This window comes from Lonchura striata, chromosome 6 (genome assembly GCF_046129695.1).
Source record: "Lonchura striata isolate bLonStr1 chromosome 6, bLonStr1.mat, whole genome shotgun sequence".
Taxonomy (NCBI): Eukaryota; Metazoa; Chordata; class Aves; order Passeriformes; family Estrildidae; genus Lonchura; species Lonchura striata.
The window spans coordinates 12,540,784-12,564,630 of NC_134608.1; the positions used below are offsets into that span (position 1 = coordinate 12,540,784).

The 23,847-nt window shown below is 45.9% G+C and overlaps 1 protein-coding gene across 1 annotated transcript in view; it reads left to right on the plus strand.

Moving 5' to 3' along the window:
- Positions 1 to 23,847, plus strand: part of CCDC85C (coiled-coil domain containing 85C) — a 109,926-nt gene that overhangs the window by 81,648 nt on the left and 4,431 nt on the right. Inside the window, exons 3-5 of the mRNA XM_021549653.3 lie at positions 1,806 to 1,910; positions 16,197 to 16,292; positions 22,892 to 22,990. Of these exons, the coding sequence (XP_021405328.1) occupies positions 1,806 to 1,910; positions 16,197 to 16,292; positions 22,892 to 22,990 (300 nt within the window). The remainder of the gene's footprint in view (positions 1 to 1,805; positions 1,911 to 16,196; positions 16,293 to 22,891; positions 22,991 to 23,847) is intronic.

Genomic DNA, 23,847 nt, shown 5'->3' on the forward strand with positions numbered 1-23,847 from the left:
TGTGTCCCCATGCACACACAAGAGTGGAGAAGGGGCTGCACACAGCAGGGATGTGGGAGCACAGCCAGCCAAGGTGAAATCCTTTCAGGATAGCCACCAAGAGACATCACATGCCTGGGACACTGCCAGTAAACCAAGAGTCTTCTTATCTTCCTTTGTGACCTGCTAACCCTTCTTTGAAATTATATACCTCCCAGGAATAGTGGAAACTCAGTTTTGCAGCAGTCACTTTTCAGCTTCAGAAGGAGTTATCTCCTTCAGATCTCTCTCTCTGACTCTCTGTTGTGAACTGTGAAAGAAATACAGACCACATCTTTTCTGTTCGTAAATTCAGGGGAATCCCAGATATCGGATATGCTGAACTCGTTCTGTATCACTTGACTCCATGTGAGACACAGCATTTCCCAGCAGATTGGGTCATACAGGACTAGCATCCATTTCTCATTATGGCTTTCCTGAGAACTGCCCTTCTCTTCACAGCTTATAAAAGGAAAGTTGATAGGATGAGGGCTCCAGAATGGTTGTGAAAGCACTGGGTCACTGTAGAAGTTTTAACCTAAGAAAATAACATTTTGAAAAAAAACCAAAGCTGAATATCAACTAAAACAGGCCATGTAGCTACAATAAAGCATATATGACAGTGATAGAAAATAATATATCCACTAAGAGTGCACCAGTTCTTCTCTTTGGGCAGGAAATGGAAATGAACTTCCAAAGTTTCCAGAGATCTGTGCATGACAACAGTCTACGAAGTCTCTGTTGTGTTCAGGCCTTTGGGTTACTGTGAGGTTTTTACATACAATTGATTTGATTTATGAGATTTCTTGTTAAATTTTATTGCTCCAATTGTTTTTCTTTGGTTCTTTTGAAGTAGAAAACATAATTTCTGTAGCAAATGGGAATTGAAAGTCTTAATAGAGTAAAAAAATCTGAAAGGTCATGATTTTTTAACTTTAAAATAGAGGACAGTGCGCTGCTTGATACTCTTAAAAATATGAAAAGTTAATGAGATGTTTATTGGTGATAAAGATAGAATCTTCTCCCAGACCTTTGATTTTGGCTGTTTTTGTATTGACTTTTTCTGGATGCACTTTTACAAATGAGAAACATTCAAGATCACAGAGAGAGTTAAAAACACAAGGCAGAAACTTTGTCCCAGGGAGATTATTCAGTACTCCTAACATCCAGTGCTCCTTCCCCTATAAGTGCAGACTATTGGTTGCATTTATCTGGTTTTAGGGTCATATAGACTACCTTCATTTATTTTACTATGTTTAAGACCTGTGGGTGCAAGCAAATTTGTAACCAAATAAGAAACTGTTCCTGTCAACACACATTTTGCAAGCTTAGGTGAATGATAGTAGCACTGTTTACAAAGCCTTAATCTATAAAATGTCTCCTGGTGTGGGTTTTTTGGTTGGTTTGTTTGTTTGTTTGGGGTTTGTGGATTTTTTGCTGGTTTTGATTCAATCTGAAGTCTTAAAAATATTTTTATGTGCTTCTTAACAATTGCTCTTCATTGAGTATGTAGGAACTTATTTAAAACAAAAATGCCTTCCTGCTGTATTACTTAATGTAGCAGACCTTAAACAGTTCACCTCCAGCTGTTTGCAGGTGTTTTCTCTAGGACTAGACATGGAAAAGCATTTTATTACAGTGTTCACTGTCACTGTTGGTGCAGGGAGAAGTAAAGAGAACAGGTCAGGGAACAGATGTGGCCACGGGAAAAGCCAGGACATCAGGAGGGGCACAGCTTGCTTTCTTCTCATTAACATGGCCTGTCCTGTTCTCTGTTGTCTTTGCAGCAGTCCAGCACGGGGGACCTGAGGACTCTGAGGAAAGGATTGTCCCCGTACCACTCCGAGTCACAGCTCTCGTCACTGCCACAGTACCAGGACGCCCTGCAGAACGTAAGAGGCATTTCCTTCCCTACATGGCAGGGCCATGGCTTTCCCCAAAAGTGGGCATGGCTGGAGGGCCAGGGGAATTACAGGGGAGCTCTCACAAGTGATTGTTCACCCTGAAGCTGGAGTTGCAAATGTGCAGCTAAAGCCTGCAGATGTTGGGAGGATGGGGAGCCCCTGGAACATTACTATTTGCCTGAATTTAGTTCACCCACTTCAAGCATAGGTTTTCAGCCAACTGACAGTCACTGTTGTGAATCTTTTAAAGCTAGGGTGATTCTTGTTACACCTGCAGCTTCTGTTTGGTAAATGCCCTGTGCCTGCAGTATAAAAGCTGGTTGTGGGTGAAGCTTGCCAGGTATCTGGCAGTGCATGGACAGGGTTGTTTAGTGAGTTAGTTCTTAGGTTTTTCTGTGTCACAAATGAGGTTTGAGTTTCCTACAATTTTTCTGCATTGCTTCTCAAACCACAGAAGAATCTTGACTAAAGCCTCTTGCATGAGATGGAGTCTGTGCTGCTGTGCCAGGCACCCATGTGCCAGGCATGGCTGAGGATCCTGAGCCCTGCCCGGTGTTTGCCTTCCAGATGTTTCCCTCACTGCTTGGGCCTCTACTTTGTGTGGTGATGTTGTTTTCCAGATTAGAGGAAGAGTGTGGAAACAGTCAGAGAGTCCTGGTGGGAGTGGGCTGTGAGTGTTAGGAATGTGAGCAAAATCCTGATGGCAGCACAGCTGCAGAACCTCCCTGCTCCATGTCTGGGACACTGGTCAGCAGAGCTGCAGGTCCTGTAGGACCAGTTATGTGCTGGCTGCTTTGATTGGGAAAAAGTCATTCTGTAGCTTTAGTGTATCTCTTACAGTTGTAAAGAAGGGCACAATAGTAATTTAATAAAGTTTGCATAAATAAAACTCAAGTATGGAAGCAAATCCCCTTCCTATCCCTGCTAAATGGCAGGATGGATAGAGATGCTTCAAGCTAAAAAAAGAGGGATAAAGCTGTCCAGGTGAATATTCACTTTTACAACTTTGTGTCCCATGTGTAAAGACAGGAGGCTTTATAGGGAGTGCAGAGAGACTTGAACCTAGACATGTTTGTCTGGCTGTGCCAACCCTACAATTTTGGAGATTTTGCTTTGCTTCCCTGGTGTTTAGGCTTTTGATCCCCAGCTTTGTTCCAGGTTGGCGATGCTCAGTCAGCCTGTGCTGATTGTCCCAAGGTGTGCTGCTACTCATGATTTTATGTTTGTCTTGTCAGTCAGGCTGGGATACGTCCAGCAGCTCTCTGCAGAGGAGCTGTACTGGGATGGGAGCTGGCAGGAGAGCTTTCTGCTTGAGCATTGGCCCCTGCAGCTCACTGGGGCTGTGTGAGGGCTGGTGGCAGATGGTTCTGTCTGCTGGAGCCCTTCCTGGCTACTTGTCCCTGTTTTCTCTCCTTCCTCAAGGAAGAGATGGCACCTGGCATTTATGGAGAGGCCTGGGTACTGTGTGGCATTCACTTTCATCTGTCACCCTAGCTGTGTTCTGCCTTCTTTGCAGGAAGCTGATAGAGGAAAAAACAAAAACATCTTTGGTTCCAAATCCACATTGTCTGAGATACTTATGTACTATTTATTTACTTATTCCTACCAAAATCCCTTTTGTTTGTGGCTTGACATGATGCACTGTTTTTGTGATGAGGATAATGATCACAGATTCATGAAAATGAGTGAAATCTTTGAATGACTTGAGCATTCTTGTCCCAGAAGTGAACATTTAGATGTACCGGAGTTTATCTGAGGCTTTTTTTAATAGGCAGCAGGCATGAGTTTGTGAGAAATCATTCTTTGTGCCTGCACAAGCTTCCTGTGGGTGAGTGATGAACAATTGGTGTCAGCTTCAAAGCTGCCACATCCATTCAGGGTTCCATCATCAGCACTGCCCGTGTAACTCTGGGAAGCTCCCCAGTGCATCCCTCACTGTCACACAGGTAACAAGCAGGCATCACTCCAGCTCTCCAGGGCTCTGACATAGCCCAGTCAATGACACAGCTGTGTGTTTCTAATGTATCCTGGACCAGTGCACACTCAAGATGCAGAAGCAAAAGACACTCACAATTGCACTCTGTGCATTTTGCTTCACGCATGTGGGTAATTATAGATTTGCTCTGTAGTCTGCAGTGGTTAACAAATATCCAGGAACAGCAATCCTTGGGGTTACAAGGGCCTACAAGACCCTGGCCTTTGCAAGGGAAGGTGTGATATATGTGTTAGCTTGAACTGATAGCAGAGAGTCAATCTTTCCAGCTCCAGGAACTGACACCCAGTGTCATTTCATGGAGTACCAGAGTACTGTGTCCTTTGGGAGGTGAGGGTGATTTCCTCTGGCTTGGATTCATGAGAGGAGGCAGCAACAAGCTCCTGATGGCACCTGCCATTCCCTGGGATGAGACTAAGCTGGACAGGCTGGCTCCATTTCTCCCATTGCCAGCAGCCTCCAGAGCTGCTGTCTCACGTGGCCGATGTCCCAGGTGTGAGAGCTCTTTGAGGTACCTGTAAGCCAAGCACTGCTGAGCACTCCATGGCCCATCTGGCATCTGGGTGCCATGGTTTAACTGCAGCTGGTAACTAAACCCCACACAGCTGCTTGCTCACTCCCCCCACATCCAGGGGACATGCAAGACCCTTGCTGAGGATACATATGGGGGCTGAGGCGTGGCCCAGAGCTTGCATCTCTGTCTCTTCATGCGTGCTCTGGCTGCCACGTGGACACATGTTCCCTGTAGATGTCCATGTACCTGCCTTCTGCCCCGTGGCTGTGCCACAGCCCCATCTCAGTGCCCAGGCATGAGAAGGTGACCTGAGGGCTGCCTATGGTGTTATGGCTGGTCCTATGGTAGTACCATCAGCTTGAGAAACTCATAAACCAGCTGCCTGGAGGAGCCTTTTATCCACACTGGCAAGCAACACCATTAAACATGAACCAGCTTGTTACTAGCAGTCAGAGCTAGCCTGGATGGCTTAGACTTAAAATCTGCTAGCAGTGTTCATGTGATTTATAATGGGAATCCTGCCTTTGGTGAGAATAACTCAATGGAAATACTAAAGGTAGTGTGGATGGAGTGTGGGTGGGAAAGTGTGTGTGAAAACACCAGCAGGAATTCTAGAGGAAGGGATGGTTTGGCCCGTGCTGATGGCCAAAGACATGACTGGCAGCAAAGAAATGGGTAAACACCACAGGATGTGTGGTTTGTGTCAGGACTGGGAGGTCTGTGCTGTGATAAGGCAGCAGCACAGATGGCTCATCAGCAGAGGACTGGTTCCCTGATAACAGGAGCAATGTCACACCACCATTTTTCTTCCTGTGGTTCCAGGAGGAAGGAGTAGATAAGATGACCAAAGTGATGGAAAGGAGGCAACAGGCAGCAGCTTTCGTAGGGTTTTTGGAGGATAAGCAAGATACTGCGATAAAGATCAGCCTGTAATAACCATTGACTCCTAAGGCATGTGAAAAATGTGTCCCAGAACCCATTTCTTTGCTGTCAATGAGGAGGGATGCCAGGGCTGTCATTAGGACTTGCTCATGGGTGTCTCTTGTTTTCTGTGCCACACACAGTGACCCTGACCACCTTTTGGTGAACATGTGAATGTGTGTTTGGTGTGAGTGACAGGTTAAAATAACCATCACCTTCCCCTTCCTTAAGTTTTTGTACCAAGTTTGTGGTGTTCCCTTGCTGAGAAGCAGGAGCTCCTAGTGGTTCCCCATCAGGTGCAGGAGAATTTATCCACATTAAATCTGCTGGTGCTGTAGATGGTGACTGGAGACCATCCTGGGTCTGGAACTGGGAATCCCTGTGGAAAGTACCTGCAGATAGACTCTGTGAGAGCTGAGACAAGCTCTGTCTTTTTGAGAAGACAATGCTGATGATGCCAATACCCAGCTTTTATATAGGCCTCTGAGGACTACAAAAAGTACCTCCAGATAAAGGTGAGATTTCTGTTAGAGTGTTTAAAGCTGCTTCTCTCATGAGTCTGTATAGACTACAGACCAGATGGGGGAGACACAATTTCTTTTTCCTTCTAAATCTGTTCCAAAAACAGATTTAGAGGTCCATAGGAAAATGCAAAATAGTAGTGTGGTTATGTAGTGGAGAGCATTCAACTTAGAGGGCTGCTGAGTCTCTGGCTTTCTGACACTGTTTCTGAATTGTATTTTTCTCCAGTGCTCACTTCTTGAGGGATGCAAAGCCTGGGAGGCACCTCTGGCAGCCTGGCTGCAGCACCAGCCCCTTCCCCTGATTCCCACCATGCTGCCACAAGGAGTCACATTTTGTACCTCTGCCTTGCAGAGATACTCGGGGGAAGTGTATTTCATTTAGCCAGATGGCACACTTGCTATTACAAAAACAAGCCCAAATGTTTGTGGTCTGTAGGTGTAAAGAGAAGCCATTAGATGGAGTGGGAAGGGATGCTGAGTCCTTGGCTGAAGCGCTGCCTGTCTGCTGAGCCTGTGAGAGCAGTAGTGAGGAGAGGAGATGTAAGGGAACATAGCAGCTAAACCTCAACCTCAGTGACAGTTCTGTCTCTCCTTTTTGGCTGGAAAGACAGTGGTCTCCATCCTGTTCAGTCCAAAGGCTAATGAGGATAAGTGAGAAGGTAACTTGCTATCTTTCCCTCATCTCCCTGCAGAGGAAGGACAAAACTGGCTCCTGAACCAACCTGTGTAGGCAAGGAGATGTAACTGTGGCCCAAGCCTGGTCTTGGGTCTCACTGGGGAGCTCAGGGCAAGTCTTGTAGTCCCTTCTCATCCTGCTTAGGAGTAAATCTATTCCTCTCAGGGAGAAGTACTGTATCAGCTTCTTAAACCCAACCTGACTTTTCAAATCAAGCTTGAAATGGCGAAAGATCACCATGCTGTTCTCATTGTGATGTCCTGAAGATGCACCCAGAAGAGTGGGGGCCCTTGGAGCATTAATTGCCTCTGCAGAGTCAGTGGTGCACTGAGGACCTTAGCAGGGCCCAGGTGTCCCAGCACAGCACAGCAACCCTCCACTGCCAGCAAGGAACTCCCAGCCCCTCCCAGTTCTACATGAAGCCCCTGGGCAGGGGGGATCTCTGTCTGCCCAGTGCCTCTGGTGTCCCCAGGACTGCATTTACATCTTCAGCATCTCATTGCAGCCTCTCAAAAGGCCTCCAGCCCCTTCTGTGAATTCAGAAGCCCATCCTGTGCAGTGCCCTGATGGTCCTCTGCCTTCTCCTATCCCTGCACCCCATCCCCTGTAGCTGTCAGGTGAGCTGAGCTCAGCTGGCTTGTGTCAGAGGATGACTCTAGGCTGGTTTCTCACCTTCCCACATAAGTGATGGCCATGGTGCCTTTTTAGGCAGGAGTAAGCAATGATTGAAAGAAGCATGGGAAGCGTGGCAGAAGGCAGCTCCTTCCCACCAGCTTCACTGATACCACCAGGATGTTATTGAGCAGACAAAAAGAGAAATTCAAGGTGGCTGATTTGCTGCTGCAACAACAGTAGCTGTGGAAGAGAAAGTAAAATGAAAGGTTTGTCTGGATTTATGGCCCAGGGATTGCTATGGTGAAGCTTCAGGGTGTATCACCAGCAGCTGAGAACAAACCAATCCATTTTTGAAAGCAGCTGCCCTTCATCTGCTGCTATTGCAGAGGCTCTGAGCAGTGGGTGGCTTTTTACCCATGACAGCTAACCAGTACAAAGTTTAGCAGTGACAAAGCTGTGGGTTTTGATGAGCAAAAGAGGCATTGAGAGGCTGTACCCATAATCTGCCCTTACAGGTAGCCAGAGGAAGCAAGAAAAATCCATCTGCTTTGAGGATCTGCTTTAGGTTCTCATGCTTATTTTTTATGTACCTTTGTGTGGGGCTGGCAATGAATTGGGGGAGAGGCAGTGGTACAACAGACCCTTGCTCTGCCATAGGTCTGGAAGGGCAGCCAGGCTCCAATGGAGACCTGAGGGGCCATACAGATGTGCACAGGTATCCTCCTGTGCCTGCATGCATCCTCTACCCTCTCAGAGGCTTTCACCTGCATCATCCCCAAATCAGATTTGCTTCAAAATATTGAAAGTCTTAAACATGCCCACCGTTTCCTTCTGAAAACAAATGTGCTTGTCGTTCCTTTATCACGAGGAGCAGCCCGTCTCGAGTTCCTCACGCTGACAGTGCCCCTGTGAGTCGGTCGGAGTTAGTGCACTCTGCTGGCGCTGCGGGCTGGCTCTGCCGGGACCCTCGTCCTGTTTGCCTGTGTCGGGGGCTCCGGGCTGGGCTGCGCTGTGTGTGTCACTTTGGTAAGGGTTTCACAGTCCCAGGGGGCAGCTGAAGCCGCTGGCGGTGATTTTACTGCGTGCCCCCATCCGCGGCGCCCAGCGCTGCTACAGCGCACAGAGTGAGCAGCCCCTCGCCCCAGCACTGCCCGAGCAGGCTGACTCATGCTCTGCATGCTCCAAGGAGTCTCCTGAGCCTGGAGCTTCCATCAACTCAGTGCTGAGAAAAGACACCCTTCCTGTTTGTAATGACATACAGTTGCAAACAATGTCCTGACTTTGTTTGAAATCTTCCCTTCAGTGCCCCAGCACAGCCTGTACAGCCAGCACTGTCACACTTGCCAGGGAGAGGAGCTATTCTTCTGTTGAGTGTCTGCGATGTTTGCTGAGAAAGCAATGAAATTGTTTCTTTAATAATCAGAAAGTGCCACGTTATTACTTAAGTAGAAATTTAAATTACTTTTTATTACTTAAGTAGACATCCATGAAAGATGCAGGAGGAGGTGGCTGAGACACGCAGACGGGCTCTGTCTGGCTCCCGTGTGGACCCAGCAGTTAATTCATGGATTTAAATGTTTACATGACCAGCTGCTCTCTATGATTAAAGGCAGCAAATTAAGTAATGCCAAAGGAGATTATCATCTGCAATAAAGTCCTTTGATTTGATAAGGAAGATACTAATGCAGAGTACTGATGGCTCTGAACTCACTCCCTGTCAGTGGCCAGGACATGTGTTGTGCTGGAGAGCTGGGTCTGTCTAGGAATCTTCCACAGGTTCCTTTTCCAATGCCTGGCTGTCAGATGCTTGCAGCTGCAGGGGAACCCACCGTGCCTTTGGGAATGTAGGACTGTGCAGCCATTTAAGTGCCCCAGAAGGTGGCTGGGTTTGAGCTGGGTGCTGGCAGGCTTTCTGCATAGGTGTGTGGAATAACAGCAGCCAAGCACCACCAGTGCTCATCTGCCAGGCAGGCAGGACACAGCTCCCTGGCTCCTGTCAGGGTGTCCCATGCTCAGGTATCAGAGGTCTGCCATCATCTGCAGTAGGGTGGCAAAAAGGTGTGGTCTGCAGAGGAGCCGGCACTGGTCACTTCTCTGTACCTCCAGGAAATCTTGTAGCCAGCAAGGAGCCCTGGCGCTGTTGCCAGAGGGCCACCAGGTATCTATCCCTGTCCCTGCAGGGCCATGAGAGGAGCTGGGCTCCCTCAGGAGCACCACACATGGTGGCAATGGCAGAGCTGCCGGGGGCATGAGAAGATGCAGCAGGGAGGGAAGGGACTTTTCAGGAAGGGAGGGTGGATGTCAGCCGGGAGTCTTGTCATACTCCAGCCAGCACGGCCTTTGTTTCAGCCATTAACCCCTCTGCAGCTGCAGGGCGGCAGAGCATGGAGATGTGCCCTGGGATGCAAAATTATGTGGGAGCCCAGGGAATTTCTCAGGCTGGCGGTAACAGGAGATTTTTGTTGTGTGTGATCACCCAGGAATGCCACTCATCTTTGTGTGAAGGGAGATTTCTTACTCTACATCAGTCTGTGTGAGCCCAGTGCTTGGCCTTGGTGCTGCCTGTGCTACTCGTCTCACGGGAACACCGTGTTTCAGGGTTTGGTGCATTCTCTGCCTTCCCTTCTCCCATGCCAGCGTGGCTTTGTGCTCTTAGTCCTTGGTTTTGATGCTGGTTTTCCCCCATCTGCCCCCAGCACTGCCTGTCTGGAGCTGCTCCAGGCACTTCCTTTAGCTTGTAGCCACATGTGCCATTCACAAAAGGAAAATATGCTGGGCCCCCTGTTCTGTCAGCACACTAGGGCTGGGGTGCCAGTCATGGCTCCTTCCCATGGTGCTACCTGGCTCTGCCACCCACTTTCCATTAACTGTGGGCATGTTACTGCTGCCTGCTTGTCTCTTAACAGTTCCTAATTTGCAGAGTGGCATTGACACCTTTATTTATTTATTTCTCATTTAAAACACCTGGATGGTGACAAGTGCTAAGGAAGGGTCCAAGTACAATTCAAATCTGGGTAAGCAGGTTCCAAACAAAACCACTGTGAGATAAATAGACATGCCTGGGAATTTTATTGTGAGCTGTCTGACAGTGCCTGATGTAATGTAATTTTCTGTGTTCTGTCTCAGCAATAAAAATTCCACAGTGTCTGATATGATTCCATTTAGCTTTAATGTTGTCTGAGGTATGCCATTAGAAAAATGTGGCTTATATAATCGGGTTTGAATTCTAAATGCTTGTTTTTTGAAATGAAAGACAAAAATTAATAGAAGGCAAGGGGAAGATGTGAAGTTCAGAAGCAGTAATATTTGCTCATATGTTCTGTGTTGGTCTGAAGCATCCCCAGTGCCTAGGTTGTGCCTGCTGGCTGAAGTAAAACGAGCATGATGTTCCCTTCTGGGTTTTGAAACTTAGTCTTTTGCAGTCTTTGTGCAAATTAGGAATAGCTCTCTTGGAGGTGAGGTAGGAAAGGGTGTCATTAAAAGAGAATATAATTGAGCAAAAAGAGATTGAAAACTGGTGGCAGGCCCAAGGTCTCATGTCTTTTCAGATCCCTGGAGGAATCAAGGAGAAATTGTTTATCACAATGTCTTTGTTCTTTTTTTTTTTTAATTTCTGATCCAAAACCTCTAAAAGAGCAGACACCGGTCATCCCCAGTTAGGCTCTTTTCTTCTTGGGTTCCAAACATTCCCACTGTTATTAAGAGATGTTCATATTTTAAGCCTTACTTTACCTCTGTGGAGGTGTGTCATTATCAGGATTTTGCAGTATGCCCTATTGCAGAGAGTCTTATTAATTCTGGTCCTCCAAATACACAGGAATGGAGTATCCATGGCAGTGCATGTCAACATCTGTGCTGAACCACATCCCATGCAGCCAGACAGAGCCAGCAGGGACTCATTGGGAAACTTGGTCTTAGACACTGGTAATGACATTGTGGCGTGACACATAGCAGCAGATGTTTGCCAGCAGCTGCAAGTTGAGGCCTCTGCTCTTCATTTTTTTTTTGTATCAGATGGAAAAGGATCATTGGCACTATTGTGGTCTGGGGATTTTCTTTCACACATTAGCACTATTGCTTTGCTGATGGCTTTTGTCTGGGGCAGTGAATGGGACTACTTTGATTTGCTTTGTCTTCTGCTTTGGGTTGGAGGGTGCCAGTGTCATTCTAGCAATAGAAAATTGGGGAACTTATCCCCTGCATGTAGCATATTGCTTCAAGGATGCTCTGGCATAAGAGACTGCAGAGTTTCTCTCTCTTTTCTTAGTCAATTATACAGCTGGACTGTGGCTCTCCATACAGACTTGGAGACCAGCCCTGCAGGCTCCAGAGAGAGGTTTGTGGGAAGGTCTCAGAACTGAGCTTTTCTGGTAGATTTTTAGTTTTGTCATGCATGACATGGGGTAGGTGGGATGGGAAGGGGACTGATGCCACATGGGAGCAGTAAGCTCTGAGAAGTGCATTGGTCCCATCAATGATACCAGCAAATATTCAGCACTGATCTGCTTGAAATGGAGGAACAAATGAGGGCTGAACGGGAAATGTGTTCAGTGGTGCTTCAGTACTGCTGTCTGCACAGAGGCAGCAGAGGAATAACTCTTGTTGTGGTTTTCCCTGTGGAAAAGGGCCTGGATATGGGGGTGCTTGGCACTGTCCTCCCTTGAGGGATGCAAAGAGTCTCATCAGAACCCTCTCAGGACACTGCAGTTCCAGAACCATCCTGGCAGCAGAGGGGCTGTTCTGATCAGGGCTGAGCTCGTCAGAGCCACAGTGATCTGGAATGTTCTGAGCAGCCACAGTGGTTTGGAGAGAAGCAAAAGCACCAACTTACTGACAGAGCATAGGATGGGTCACACACAGCTCCACAGCCTCTGGTTCCTTTGGACTTTTGCTTCTTAAGGAGAACTATCTTTGGTGCAGTTGTTGATAAACCTTGTGCATAGGGAAGAAAGGTGTTTCCTGTGAGCATCTGGACATTCAGAGACATGACCCATACCCTCTCTCCTTAATTAGACTGGTAATCTCACTGCTGGGCTCTTCCTTTGGTGGGCAGGCTATGGCTGTGGATGTAGCTGGAAGTGGTATGCTATTTCTCAACATCTTTATTATAAATGTTAATGGTATTTTGGTGACTTCTGTGTTGTCTTATAGCACCATTCATTTATATAATTACGTAATGCCTCAGCCACGGATCTGAGGGTGAAGAGCAAACCACCTCTGAACTACCAAACACTATAAAAACCTAGCAAGTGGAAAAGCCATATGTCCATCTAGCACAAAGACTGCATGCTCGACAAAACCAGACGGGGAGAGGAAACTGAGAGTGACACTTGCCTCAAAACACACCATGTTGCTTTTTGCCTATATGGACGATTTCTGCTTCTTAGCATGTAACCAGATTAACCTTGCTATTATTGTCTGCCAGGGTGCTGAGTCAGTTGTGTTCCTATGTCTGCAAAAATGTCAGCTGTAGGGAACAGGAAGGGCATGGGTTTCTGTAGTGGTGGGGGTCCTCAGATTATCTGAGTTAGAGTGCTGGGGTGTAGCTGTGGGAATTCTTGCCTGCAGTTTCCAAATGCATCTGTTCTAGGCATGAGGAATCTCCTCCATCTGTGCAATTTTAACTTACTACTTTAACACTGATTTCTTGAGATTTTCCCTACCCTACTTCCAATCCCCTGTCTCAAATCTCTGGTTCCCTCTTGCCTGCATTTCATCCCAATGGGTTTCCTGCTGGGTAAAATACACATCCTCCTCTTCCTTCCCATTCCCTCCCTTCTCCCACTGTTGGCAGTTTTCCAAGATAGCAACCTTGACCTTATCTCCGATTCCTTCCGTTTCCTCCTCTTGAGCTAACACTGTCGGTGAACTCTGCCCATTTTCCTCTCCTCCATCCTCCAAAGGCTGGCCATGCATCCTGCTGGCCATGCATCCTGTGGATGTGTTGTCACTTCTTTCCTTGCTGACTCAGTCCCCTCAGTTCTGGCCTCCTTTATGTGTGCCTCTGTGCAGGAAGCTGATAGGAGTTTGGCTGAAGCTTTTTTTTGTTTGTGAACCACACAAAATCAGTGGGAACGAAGCACCAACCCCTTTAAAAAACTGTCTCTTTGTGTGTCTGGAAGGATCCTTCCCTGAGGGTACAGCTGCACAAGAAGCACTGACTGCAGGGGTGAACACTGAGCCACCCTGAGCTGTGTGGGTATTTTTACTGGCTGCATCCCATAGCTGCAAAGACTGGGGGTGTTGATGAGATCCTTGCTTGCTCCCCCACCTTCTTCACATGTGTGTTTGACCTTTTGTAGCACCAGCCTGGCATGCTGGGGAGGTCTCTGTGGCCTGGGGGCAATGGCTCAGTGGTGTGGCCATGTGGTTCACTCAGCATTGCTGATGATGCCGCTCAGCAGTTTGGACATCTCTTTCTGTTGGCTGGGGCTTTTAACTTCCAAGCTAAGGATCAAGGATCATGCCTATTTTAGAAATGAAGTAATCTGTCACTTTGACTACAGGTTTTGGGTCTACCTCTTTTGCTGCATTTCTCATTCTTTAAAATTATTTTTCCTTTTTTCATTCAAATTCTCTACCTATGTTCAGGGGCCCCTCAGTTGACTGCCCTTGTCCAAGAAGGAAGGTGACCTTTTGAATGCTTTTTGTGTGATATAATATATCCATTATATCGCTGTGTTTGCAAGAATGCTTTTATCTTGTCAGTATGGTAATTGGCTAAGTATGATCAAGCTCCTTAGAAAAAACATTTCTCTCTAATCATTTTTGTTTCATTTGTATTCTGTAATAATTCTAAGAGTGATTGTGATCATGGAAGTGCTTTGTAGCTCATTAGTGCCTTCAGTTATGTGAGGGGAAGCTGCTGCTGTCTTTCATACGGGAGACCTCGTGATCTACTCTAGTTCGGCCAGGAAACTGTATTTAAAATGTTGTCAGCAACAATATCCAGCAGAATTCCTTTTAACTTTGTCATATTACTCTCAACTCCAAAAAAGTATTAGATGTTAGACCTTTGTTTGGCATTTTCTGTGTTAGTTCTGAAGAGGGGCATGGGAGAAGATCCATATCAAGTATGACCAGAAACTCCTGAATATTCTTCTTTCTTTTGTCATGAAGCTGGTCATTTATAGAAAGAAAGCATCTTTCATGACAAAGCCAGACTAATTATGCATGCATTGGTTTCTCTCACCTCTGGGGGAAGCTGATTCTGGAAGAATTCTGTTGCATTTACCAGCTCTGTGAAAAATTTATACCCCATTTTGCAGTTGTAAGTTGCAACTGTAGACTGGCTGCATCCAGTCCCTGGTGTTCCCTCCCCAGCCTCTGGCTTTTCTGTCTGGTGTTCTGGATGGGGTGTCTGAGGATGTATCCCCCAGTGGCCACAGCTCCAGCAAGCTGTGACACTCTGCCACTAGGTCCAGAACATGCCCATCCTATTAGTGCTTCTGCTTTTTCAGTCTGTTAAATAACATTGGAGAATTTTTGTGGGGTAATAAGTCTAACTTTCCTTTTTTTGAGATGCCACCCCCTCTCCACAGGAAGTTTGGGTATCACCTGTGACTCAGTTTGTGAAGGTTGCTGTAATGAGTAAATGGCTGTTGATCATGGCACGGGTTAGGCACAGATCAGTGGCCAGGGCTTGAAAGGCTCCATGCCTTTTTGTCTGTAGCCTAATGGATTAGCCCATCTTTTCCTTTCATACATGCAATGAACACTTTTATGAGTAAAAAGGCCCCTACAGCTTACAACTTTTGGAAGAATGAGAGCTGAGAAAGTGCCCCTCCATTGGTTCTCCTTCACTGTAAAAATGGTGAGGCACTGGCACAGGTTGCCCAGAGAAGTTGTGGATGCTCCAGTCCTAGAAGTGATCAAGGCCAGGCTGCACGGGCTTTTAAGCAACCTGATTTAGTGGAAGGTTCCCTGCCCATGGCATGGGGTTGGAATTAGAGGATCTTTAGGGTCCCTTCCAACCCAAACCATTCTGTGTTTCTATTATTCTGTGATTCTTCTGGCACAACTAACTTGCTGGCCTTGGCAAAGTGGAAGGCAAAGTGAGGAGACAAAGCATAAAACATGCTGTGTTTTTAAACCCAGGGAAGATGTGAATGGAGTGCCTCATGTGTTGTGTGTGAAAGCATTCCTGTGATGGTGCTACATGCCGCTCTGCCATCCTAATTTGCTTTCAGAGGCCCCCAAGTATAATAATTCTTTGTGTTTCCTAAAGGACGTGAAGGCTAAATACAAGTTTGGTCAATGATTTCATTGTTGATTTCTCCTGGAGTTACAAAGCAATGCAAAAATATTAGGGACAGGCAGGGTGCATCTCACTGAATAAGGATATTGTGTCTCTCATAATTTAAGCTGGATGCCTGTAGAAAAAGGAAAGCCCTATGAAAAATGCTTACAAGACTGGTTGGACAGTAGAAATCTTTTGTAAAATGCAATTTCGGCATCTTTCCCAATGGAATCCTTCATGCAGGAGGACTGGCCAGCATTTTGGAAACAAATCTAGCCAACATTAGGTTTGGACATCTGCTTGTTTTAAGGTTGCTTTCACAATTTTCTGTGTAGCTGAAGATTGGTACTTGATGTCTATGTGAAAATGCTGCCAGAGAAGCAATGAAGTTATGCCAACTGTTTCTTTCATGAACACAGCTTCTTAGAAATGACTGTTTTGTGCTGTAAAATCATCTTGTCTGCATTGCTCCCGAGTCTAGAAGGATGAGTACTGTTTGATCTTGGCCTTGTGGAAAGCTATCCTAAATGAACAAAAAGTGTTTGTTGAATCAATTTAGATTTAAACCAGGGTGATCTCCTGCCTGAACACATCTAGACTGAGTGCTGGTACTTAAATGGTGTCAAATCAAGTGACTTGTGAGGAAGGGGTAGTGGTGTCTTTTGTCTTTGAAGGTGGTTAAGGGGATTGAATTTGAGACAAGCTAGTGGTCAAATTTTCTGAGTATTTTCTTCACCATTATTTAAGTCACCCGAAGGGGAATGAACACATATCTTAATCTGATTTCCACAGGGACCAGCTCGCATGACATCTGATCTTGCATCTTCTCCTGCAGCGGGGTATGTTCCTGTGGGTCAGAAGCCAGAGGCTGTGGTCCATGCTATGAAGGTAAGGCTGTGTGGGGCACTGAGGTGTCCTGTGTTGCACCTCTGTGACAGAGCTGGGCATTGGCTTTTCTTGTGGAAACAACTGAACACAGAAAGTTGATACACAGGCAGGATATTGGTAACCAGCACCTGTGTCATGATGAATAAGCATTGCTTAAAATAGTTGCAGAGCTAAGCGAGATTATGCACAGCTATTTTTTGGGGGTTGGAAACCTCCAATAAAAGCTGCTGATGTTGAAGGTGTTGTTTACCCTTTGTGTTCATCAGTCCTGTATAACCTGAGTCACTGGGGTGACAGTGGTGACCAAAATGCTGTTTTAAAAAGGAACACAAAAACTGCATTTTCTTATATATTTTGTTATTGAAAATCCTGCAGCAGCCTTCAGAAGAGAAAGATTTTATTTTATGAAAATATACAACAAACAGTGGCATTCTACCCATGTAGGATGTGCATCATCAGTAGGGATTAAGTCAGGACCATTGACAATGGGACCATGGGAGACTGGAAGATGAGTTAAAGGAGAAAACTTGCACAGTGTTTCACAGCAGCTTTCAGGTTCTAGTGACCATCCATTAGCAGAAAATGTGTAATTCCCCAGTGGTACATGTTAACTAGTTAAACAATATACTTCTGAGTATCTAAGAGACACAGAAGCACAAATACTTTACAGAGTGCCATAGGGATGGCTGGAAAGTCTCTTAACTAAATTAGTCTTTGGTTGAAATATAGTGGTTTATGTTTATATTTGGATTTGCTGAAGCTGAAGAATTTGATACAGGGTTAAAAAGATTATGTTGCATCACAAAGGAGGATTCCTGGATGGCTGCTCTGGACCTCAGATCCCTATGGTCACAGCTGGAAAAAAGGACCAGCAGTGGTATCACTAGCTTGAATGATCTTAGACCTGGAGACAGATGCTTAAAAAGCTCTTTGCTTTGTACCTTTCCACCTCTGAAAGGCAAATAAATGGCACAGATGTTGCTCATGGTTATGATCCACAAATTTCCTAAATTTTATAATTTTTAGTGTTTCTATCTTAGTATATTATGCCTGTCCAGGGTCTCTTGGCTCCAGGACAGATGTTGGGGTGGTGGTAAAACCAACAAATGTCAGGAGAAGCAGTAGTGTGGCTAGCAAAGATATTGGTTCCACTGGGCAATTGCCAGATCCCAGGAGGATATTGAATGCCACTATTTCTCAAGTAGTTATTAAAGTTAAGACAAGTTTGATTTCATTTGGATCTAATTAGAATTTAAATTATAAATGATCCTTCAAATTGAAAATCTTTGATTTTTCAGCTTTCTTGAGACTTTATCCATCCAAATGGTATAACTCCTATTGATTGATTGTATAACTCCTTAAGAGGAGGATGTCCAGCATGGTCAAGGATTAGGAAATACCTTTAGTACAGTTTTTGCTTGTTCCCAAAGGAGCTGACCACACAAGTGGCAGTTCACTTGTTGACATATATTTGTCCTGTGTTTTCCAACAAGTTTCTTCTTTGCTTGTTGTGAATGGCTCTGTGCTATCAGAAAGCTCCATCTTGTAGCATGCTCAATGTGCTTGTGGGTAACATTTCTCCTCAGTGTGTGTGTGTGTGTGTGTGTGTGTGTGTGTGTATGTACCCACACATACATACAGATGGATCTGCTAAATTGTTGCCTTGCAGAATGTTGCAAACCCATCTGAACCTTTGTTTTTCTGTCACTTTGTATTGATTTGTCTTTGATTGCATGTAATCATGCAAGCCCTGTGCAGTCCAGACTACTGCTGTTGGCTTTTTCTTCCCAAACTATGGAGTTCATACCTTTCTGCTCTTGCCCTTCATTGCATTTGGCAAGGTGGTAGTGAGGGATGGTATTAAGCAGAGTTGGTAGTATTTTTAAATTACAAGATCAAATACTTATAAATTGATTATGATCGTATTCTGGGGAGCAATTAGTTTCCTATTTGCTTTAGGAATTGTAGGACTGAATTTCTCACTAAGGGCAAGAAACATAAATGGTTTTAAGATGTGATTTGATAAGCATATGAAAAGGATTCAGAATTAATGAGGAAGATTCATGGAAACTGGAAATTAAGTTTGGAAGGTCTGACACAATGATTCATTTAAAGGAATTGAAAGGAACTTGGATGACTGGTTGTTTGCACATATTAGTAATCCCTCTGCTTTAGAGCTTGGATTCCTAGGAAGGGCTAGAAGAAATTCAGAAGAAATTCTCCCCTGTGACTTCATAGTTTGGCTGGTGACGTGCATTTGTCTGTCTCCAAAACCCTGGCAACTGCCATGGCTTGAGGAAGCAGGTGACATAGCAGTCACATCTCACGGGGCATAAGTGATCTCATATTATGGATCCTGCTCACTCAGTAGAGGTTAAAAATGTTCTCACACTTGAAGTGAGGAGGAAATTCTCCTGTAGGTCAGTGTGGCACAGAGGGATAAGAAGGTGTCTGTTTTTCCATCCTGTAGCCCATTTCCAAAGATATCTGGAATTTGAAAGACTGAGGAATCTGGTCATGGTCTCAATCTCTCCTCCTCCCTTGTGGCACAGTAAAATAGTTAGTAGGTGTTGGTCTCCAGCTGCAGACCTCTTTTGGCCATGTAATGCTTTACCATTTGGAGTAGATCTTATTTGCCCCCTGCAGAACTGGGTAGCTTTTCCAGTGCCAGCCCCTGTATGTGGGAAGCTGGATGCAGCTGCTGCCTTATACCCTCACCTCCTGTGATACAGATAGTGACTCTCTCTTGAGAAGAGAGCAGCCTGCAAATGAGACTCTGTGCTTTTGCTGTACCACAGCAGATACTGGAAGAAGCACTGCTTGGCTGAGAAAGGAAGTCCTTATGCCTCAGCAGGCCAGCTCCTTCAGGAAAAGGCAAGGAGAGATGGAAAGGCCATGCAAATGATCAAGGGGATGGAGCACTTTTCTGACAAAGAAAGGCTGAGAGTGCTGGGGTTGTTCAGCCTGGAAAAGACAAGGCTCCAGAGGCATCTTATAGCACCTTCCAGTCCTCTAAAGGGAACTCATAAAAAAGGGAGAGAGGCTTTTATGTCACATAGTGACTGGACAAGAGGCAGTGGTTTTAAACTGAAAGAAGGCAGGTTTAGATTAGCTGTTGGGAAGGAATTCTTTACTGTGAGAGCAGAGAGGCACTGGAACAGGTTGCCCAGAGAAGCTGTGGATGCTCCATCCCTGGAAATCCCTTCAAGGCCAGGCTGGATGGGGCTCTGAGCAGCCTTCCCTAATGAATGGCATCCATACCAAACCATTCTAATATTCCATGATTCTGTGCATGTTGGCTCCACTTGTCTTGTGGAACACTTGCATGCAAGCCTGTCCACAAGTGATGAGGCTGCAAGGATGTGGCTCTGTGCTCAAGCAGAAGTCACTGAGGGACTGTCCACTCCACATGGATCTGCAAGGCTTCTGGACAGCCTCTGTCTGCACCCTAGGCTTTTTCCTTGGGATTTTCTGCCAGCTAAATTCTATATATGTGGCTGAAGTACTGCCTGCAATTTAGCACAGGTTCTTCCTTGAGCATGTTTAGGATTTTCTTTATTTTTCCTTCTGAAATAGTTTTGTTTGTTTGCACCTACTAAATAAGGAGCAAGATGACAGGTTGGCACTCCTAACAGCTGTTTTTGCTAACAAGAATAAAAGGTACATATGCTACAGCTCAGTATCTCACTGAACATCAAAGCACTTTTCTTAGGAACTGAGCAAAACTGCTAAAGACGTGGCGAGATGATGAGGCAAGATGTAAAAAAATGACATTTAGCCTATAACCCAGCTGCCCCTACAGCAGCAGCCTGGACCTCTTCCATGCACACCTATCAAGCAGGTGATCGTTACTCCCATTAATTGTGAATAAGACAGGATTTGGCCTTCCAAAACTAGGGAAAAATCCTAGCAGGGCATATGGACTGTTCCCTTGCTGAAGCAGGATGTTTCCTAGTGCTGTGTCCAGCTGATTTATGAAGCAACAAATGAGTGAGGTTTGCACAATTTGGAAAGTATCCCTTAATCTCTGCATGCTTTGTGTTACAGAAATGAATACCTCAGCTTTCAGCTTCCCTTCCAAAGCTTTACTACTGTCATTCAGACTCTTTGGTGGTGTTTTTTGTGATTGAATATTTGTTTTTAAAATATATTTGGCCATATGGGATCAGTACAGCAAGTCAGAAGGGATGTGTCATCAGGTGACTTTGAGGGGACACTGCCTTGCTCAGAGACATCAGTGTGGTCTCAAGGAGCATTGAGGTGTTCCTCAGTTTATGTATCAGTAGAGAAAATGCCAGGCAAGCCAGCATGGCCACTGAGATCAAGGTGAAAGTTGTTTTTGGGAAGTAACATCCCTCTGCAGAAGAGCAGCGTTTCCCAGTCCAGTCCCATGCCCGAGTGGAGCAGGCTGCTCACTGGCTGGCATTTTACCCAGGCAGATCACCAAGGGCTGCTGGTCTACAAAGGACCAGGTACTGTCAGTGCAGCTTGATAAAAAGCAAAAAGGAGGGGATGGCATGAGCTGCTTAGAGCCTGAGGTACATTTGTCTGTTTCCTTTAGACTCCTGGGTTGAGAGGTGGTAGAAATGACAGAAGAACATATCCCAGTTTCTTAGACCAGACTGAATGCACAGTCCTTGAACTTTAGCTGATCCATAGATAGCTGATGTGAAGGCATGTTTGTATTCCCCAGTGGTGTAACTGGAGAAACATTAACCTGGTCCTTCTAAACAGCTGAGGAGGCATCTGGCAGGATCTGAGAGTAGCTGGGGCTGGGTCAGCACTAAGAAAAAGCCTTCCTGTCTTGCTTCAGGAGGTTATTTCACTATTCAGAGTGTATTTTCTTCCAACATGCCTTTCCTGGATAGGCTGTTGCATTTTATCACTGTGAATCCCATTTTCCCATACCCAAGATGCTAACACATCTTTACAAAGTGCCTAGCCAGACATGGGTTGAGCCTGGGAAGCAGGATGATTTCCAGAGCAAATGAGATTGAGAAATTAAATACAAACATAACTTCTATGTGATCATCTTTCAGCTCCAGCTCTGCCTGGTTAATGCTATTAAAAGACATTTCCACTGAGATAAATAATGTGCTGTGACACCTTTTCACACCTCCTGGACTAAAGAATGTGGGTTTAGTTTAAGCATAAGTTGTAGAAAAACAGTTTATTTTAGTCTGACGCTGTCATGCCTGCAAGATGGATGGCTATTGAAAGCAGAGGCTGGGGCTGATGTGATCTTTAACTAATCTACCCCATGGTTTCCTTGACACTTGCCCTGTGGACACAGCTGATGTTTAGCTGCCAGCCAGGCAGCCCTGGTGCTCCGTGCCAGGATGTGATCCTGCAGGCTGCTGCTGTGCAGTCAGCATTGGAAGCACACGGGCTCCAGACAAGCAAGTTCAATGTGCGAGTCCAGCTGGATCAATAATTAATTCCCTTCTCTTTAGCAGAAAATAGATGCTCTCTTTGTCAGCACGTACATGCTTTTTGCATCCTTCTTGCCCTTCCTCCCTTTTTAGAATGGATATAGATAATTCCTATCTGTGCAAATGCTGGTCCCATGTAGGCTACAGGCCCTAGGAGAATGACCTATTTTTGTTTGTAACTCATTTTGAGTACAGCAGGATTGCTGTGCTGAAGCAGACCTGGGGATAATCTTGCCTGGTATCTCATTTCATGGAGCAGCCATTGCTGTATCTACCTCAGCAAAGGCTGAAACCCCACCTAGCACAGCACCTGGCTCTGTACCTCCCTAGGATGTATAGGAATATTTATTCATACAACTACACCTGTCGTTCACCTTCCTGTGTGTGGTGAATGAGACCATGTGCTGTTTGATGATGCTGGGTGTTGCAGGATCTCTGATGCTGCACACTGAGCTGACAGCCTGGCTCATCAGTAGTGAAGCCCTGGGTGAGGTGTGTAAATCAGCACAGAGACAACAGTAAAACCTGGAGCTTGCTGTGCTGTGCTGTGCCCACCTTGTGGGATGTGCCTGTCTGGAGGAGCTATTGGAATGCATGTGGGTGTGACAGAGGGGTATCCCTCAGGTCAGTGTTTTGGGATGGAAATGAAGGCTGCCTTTAGCCTCAGGCAGCTTCCTTTTGTGATCAAGGGACCAGCTGGTGACAGCTGGGCACTTCCTCCCTGGAGGAGCTCTGTGGGGGTTGCCAGGACAGTGGGATGTGGCAGGCTGGGACTGGCTCCCACTTGAGCTGCTCAGAGGTTTGGGGTGTGGGCAGCACATGGTGAGGGACAACATCATGCTTGTTGGGCTGCTGCCTGGAACGTGGGACTACCAGCAGCCTTCCTGGAAGAGATGCAATGTGGGCACAAGCAACCTGCTGCCAGTGGTCCCCAGGCCTGGCAGCAGCCACACCATGAAGGTGGTGGGACAGAGGCAGGACATGGCTGGGAGAACAGGGAGGATGGAGGTGCCCAGCTTGATGTTATGCTTGATGTCTTTGCTTGTCTTGAGGCTTTGTGAATCCTGCCAATTTAAATACTTGTTAATGACGTTCTTAGGGACACAGATAATTATTTGAGGATAATGGTTTTGTAATACTGTTTTGTTGGTTTTTTTTTTTTTGTAGGTCCTTGAGGTCCATGAAAATTTGGACAGGCAAATGCAAGACAACTATGAAGAAGACCTAAGTGAAAAGGAGAAGGCAATAGTTCGTGAAATGTGCAACGTAAGAACTCCTTCCAGCAACTCTTGGGGTTCCTTTTGAAGTCTTTTGTTAAAAGTATGGAGGAGCAGGGATCTGCTGCATGTAAGATTTGTGAAGTCCTTAGGCACAAGGGAAGAGTAGAGATTGCTGACCACTGTTTTGGATAATCTGAGTGCCTTGTTCACTGCACAGAGTAGCCTTAGCTCAGTAGATAGTTCCCAATTTGCTGCCTTCCTGGCTGTAGAGCAGCTAGTCCAGAGATGTCCAAGGGGCTCTCCCTGACTAGAAGGGTCCTGTTAGCAATTGTCTCCACCTGTGCCCTTAAGGACTTGGTTTGGGTTAAGCAACAATTGCTTGCCATGTTTAAAGCTGTACAGCTTGAATGGGTTTGAGCCTAAACCATATGGTAATGTCAGAGGGAGAATCTTGTCTGGAATCATAGAACAGCATCATGATAATGCTGGATGCTATTAAACTGCTGATGTTTTGGGCAACCACACTGTTAACTGAGCTGGCCACATCCTGTGCAGTGAGTGCTCGTCCCCAGCCTCTGCTCTGCGGTGTCTGGTGTCAGGCATTGCCTCCAGCCCCAGAGCACCTTGGCCATGCTCTGGCTTTGAACAGAAAGTTTGAGATTTCTGCTGGAACACCACCTGAGCTGCCTGTCACCTGCAGTTGGGGATGTACTGTTCAATTGCCCAGAGTAGGGAGGAGAATGCCTATGTGCCTTCTTTTTTTGAAGTCACATGAGGTGGGCCCAGGTGGCATCATTTAGTGCCCTCCAGCAGTTGAGAGGAGCCTAATGCTCTGTTTAAATTCTGAAACCCTCCTTAACACTAAAAAGAGGGTGTGGACACGAGCTCAGCTTGCTGAGCTAA